We start from the raw sequence: 3,439 nt of genomic DNA on the forward strand, positions 1-3,439 counted from the left end.
GGGCTACGAACTAAACGACAAACAACCTTGACGATAATTGTGGCCACAGCAGTGTTGCACAACATTGCAGTGGAGACAAGGGATCAACTTCCTCCAGAAGATTTGACACTGCATCAGTACATAACAGAAAGAAGAAGGAATAGGCAAGTCAGAAACCAGAATCTTGTTCCTATTCACATGGAAAATGAACAAAATGCAGCAGTTTATAGGAACGCATTTGCACAACAACACTTCGCTTGTAAGTACTACAAACGTTTTATTTTTAAACTTGTTACCTATACTACATGAAACACGCTTAAACTATACATTTCAACCAAACTTCTACAAACAAAATACACTGCAACTAACTTATTCGTCCTCAACACGCCTTCTTTTTTCTTTATAGTACATTAATTTTTCTCTAAATGCTTCTTGTTTTAGTTTCTCAGTTTCCATTTTCATTTTCAGGAGTTGTTGCTCCTGGTTATATTTCTGTTGGATTAAATACATTTCTTTTTCACAGAGAGTTGTCCTGCTCTCGGCAAGTGCAGCAATGTTGTTACGACAAAGATTGGCCTGGAAACAAAAATCAGCAGTGAAAATTTTGGCACTCCTGGCGGGCGGACTTTTATTATAACCCTCAACATGACCAGCTGTGATACTGACCTTGGTGACGCGAGTCTGCTGCTTGTTACAGTTTTCTGCTCCTGTTAAAGCTTCAGCCTGGAAGTACAAACCCCGTTTATTAAACTTTCATTCTTAATTTAAAAAAATAACTAACCTAAAAACTCACAACTGTCGTACTCACAACTGGAGTGACAAGAAGAGATGTGTTAGACGCCGGGCCTGGTGTACCCATTTCAAGTGATGCTGTGTTGTCCTCAAGTGATAATTCTTTTGTGTTTACATTCTCCTACAACAACAATAATACAAATTATAGTTTACAATTTGTCTTGATATAATATAAATTTAAAAGTATATATAGTTACCTCGTGTACTACTGCTATGACTTCAATATCGCAAGATCTTGCTTCCTGTTCGGTTGTAATTATTTCAGCGTCACCTAAAAATAAAAGAAAATTGTTATTAAATACAAACGAATTTCATTTGAATGAATAGATAATGCTAATATAATGCAACTAGTACTTACCATAGTATTCTGAATCACAGTCGAAGGGGTTGCTGTTAGGTTCTATTTGGTCCTCTATGAGGGACAGAACACTTTCATCAACTTTAGTTGTACATTGACCACCACCTGTTTAATACCTTTCCACCCGTTCGTCACTCCTTGCTTTCTTAGCTGATCTTTTTAAGTTAACATAAAATTGTCGCAGTTGTTTTGTTGTTCTTGATGTCACACGCCCATTCGAATTATATTCGTCTCTTAGTTTGTCCCAAGTTTCGTCCTTCTCTTTTATTTTCAACCCATCGGTTTTCTTGCACTCTATAATTTCTTTATACTTGTTTACTAGTTCTATCAACAACTCTTTCTCAAAAGAAGAACAATTTGTGCCCTCATCCTCTTCATGGTAACTTCGCGCGCCATTATTTCACAGATGTTCAAACAAAAGCGCAACGGAGTGCATTCAGAAATCGTATGAATCATACGCCGCCTTCTCGATTCGTTGTGTTCGCTATTCTTGCGAGTATTAACAACATGTTAGTTAACATTTTGCAGGAAAATGTTGGTGAAATGCAAGAGTCTTAACAAATTGTTAAAAATTTTAACTCATGTTAAGAAGCAACGTGTTAGCAGAGTTATAACATCTGTTGATGAAACCGGGCATTAGGCTACTTGTTCTTACGTTGGAACACGATTTCATTCTTCATACTCTTGATATTTTACCAGTGACGTCATATCATATATGAAGCCTACGTCAAGTTGTCAATGACAGGAGGATGACGCAAGCCTATTTGTCTGAGGTGACAGCAGTTTTCTTTGCCGAACAAGAAGGGAGACATTTCTCGAGGGGAAAGTGTGAACTGTGTCACGAAGAATCACAACCCCCGCCTATCACAACCCTCGCGGGAGGTTGATCAACCCCAGAAACTAAAAAGAAAAAAAAAAACTTGTCATCTTTGGGAATTGACAGCTTGCGCACTGGCTTTACATTGAGTCTTGTGATGACGTAAACAGCAGATCGACTGCTTTCCATCGAGTTAAAAATCAAAACACTAGACACTGACAGGACTGAGTTAACAGATGAAACCAATATAAGCTTAGTGAATGAAGTATTTAACAATTATGAAGTACAGTTATATCATGTTTGTTTCTGCTGTGTTCTCGGAAATTAAAAAAGCTCAACTACGTTTCACTTTTTCAATCTCTTCCTCGAACATGAAAACGTCAACATACCGCTCTTGTAACGCATATTACTATTATCTATTAATATTGTGTAAAATTACATTCTTTATTAATTAGATACTTCAAAACCTAAATTTTTATATTATCTTACGCTACAATTTGAAATAAACACTGCTGGAGTTAGTGGTTTTCTGACTTCCACAGTGTATGAATTACGAAAAGTGAATAAATATGAGCCATGTGAAAAAAAAAGAGATAAGTATATCATAATTACCTTATGAAACATTGGAATATACGAAAAAATGGAAGTTTATTAAGATGAACATTGCTACATTTTTTTAATTTAAAATATATGAGACAGAAAGTCACAAATTACCATAAAGCACATCAAAATACACAAATAAAACCACAAACAATATTAAAATGTTAACACAGTCTCATTCATGTTACAGATTCTGTTTTTTCTCTCACTCTCATGTTCTTCCTGTGCATCTAGATTCTAGATTATTACTGTCCGCAAACAGAATTTGGTAATTCATCCTCCTTTCCTCAGAAATAAACTGCATTAAATTTTGCAAGTCCTTTTGCTTTCTTCTTTCAATGGCAATGCTGAATTGTACTTTAGTTGACCGGGGAATGATGAATCTGTATTGGGTTTCTGGAAGTTAATCGACTCGATATTGTGCCTTTAATAGTCTTACTTACATGGATTTCATAGATTTTTGTGACATCATGAATACCGTATCGTATCATTTTACTCAGGTGGTTGAGCGATGGTGTTGCCACCTACCGGGAAATTAAGCTTGGAATGCAAAAACTCTCTTATTCCATGGAGTAAGGGGAGTCCTGACTTCCACGAGTTTTAAAACAGCCCGCAGAATGCAGATGAATGTCAATATTGGTGTATTCTTGCCTTCCACGCACGCGGGACAAACTAAAAAGCATCATCCAGCCCATAACTCAATTTTGTCAAAAATTGGAATTAGTGGGTTTTTGATCTTGTCAAAAATTGGAATTAGTGGGTTTTTGATCTCCCTGCCTCAATTCTTATTAAGATAGAACGAACAGTACATGGCTCCTACAAAAGATCTTTCTGGTTTAAAACACATGTAATTTACGTTCTATGATTCTGAGATGCATGAAAATAACACCAAT

The 3,439-nt window shown here is 36.1% G+C and overlaps 1 protein-coding gene across 2 annotated transcripts; it reads right to left on the reverse strand.

Annotated features, from left to right (window-relative positions):
* Positions 1-225: 225 nt before the first annotated feature.
* Positions 226-1,434, reverse strand: LOC138716218 (uncharacterized). Of its 2 annotated transcripts, XM_069849056.1 has the most exons (5): positions 1,130-1,434; positions 969-1,042; positions 788-892; positions 646-702; positions 226-555 (listed from the first exon to the last, which is right to left on the reverse strand). In XM_069849056.1, exons 3-5 carry the CDS (start codon positions 836-838, stop codon positions 349-351), a joined length of 315 nt encoding a protein of 104 aa, XP_069705157.1. In that variant the 5' UTR covers positions 839-892; positions 969-1,042; positions 1,130-1,434; the 3' UTR covers positions 226-348. The 2 variants fall into 2 exon arrangements, with proteins under 2 accessions (XP_069705157.1, XP_069705156.1); XM_069849055.1 differs by having other exon boundaries at positions 788-1,042.
* Between the last annotated feature and the right edge of the window lie 2,005 nt (positions 1,435-3,439).

This window comes from Periplaneta americana, chromosome 16 (assembly GCF_040183065.1).
Source record: "Periplaneta americana isolate PAMFEO1 chromosome 16, P.americana_PAMFEO1_priV1, whole genome shotgun sequence".
Classification (NCBI taxonomy): domain Eukaryota; kingdom Metazoa; phylum Arthropoda; class Insecta; order Blattodea; family Blattidae; genus Periplaneta; species Periplaneta americana.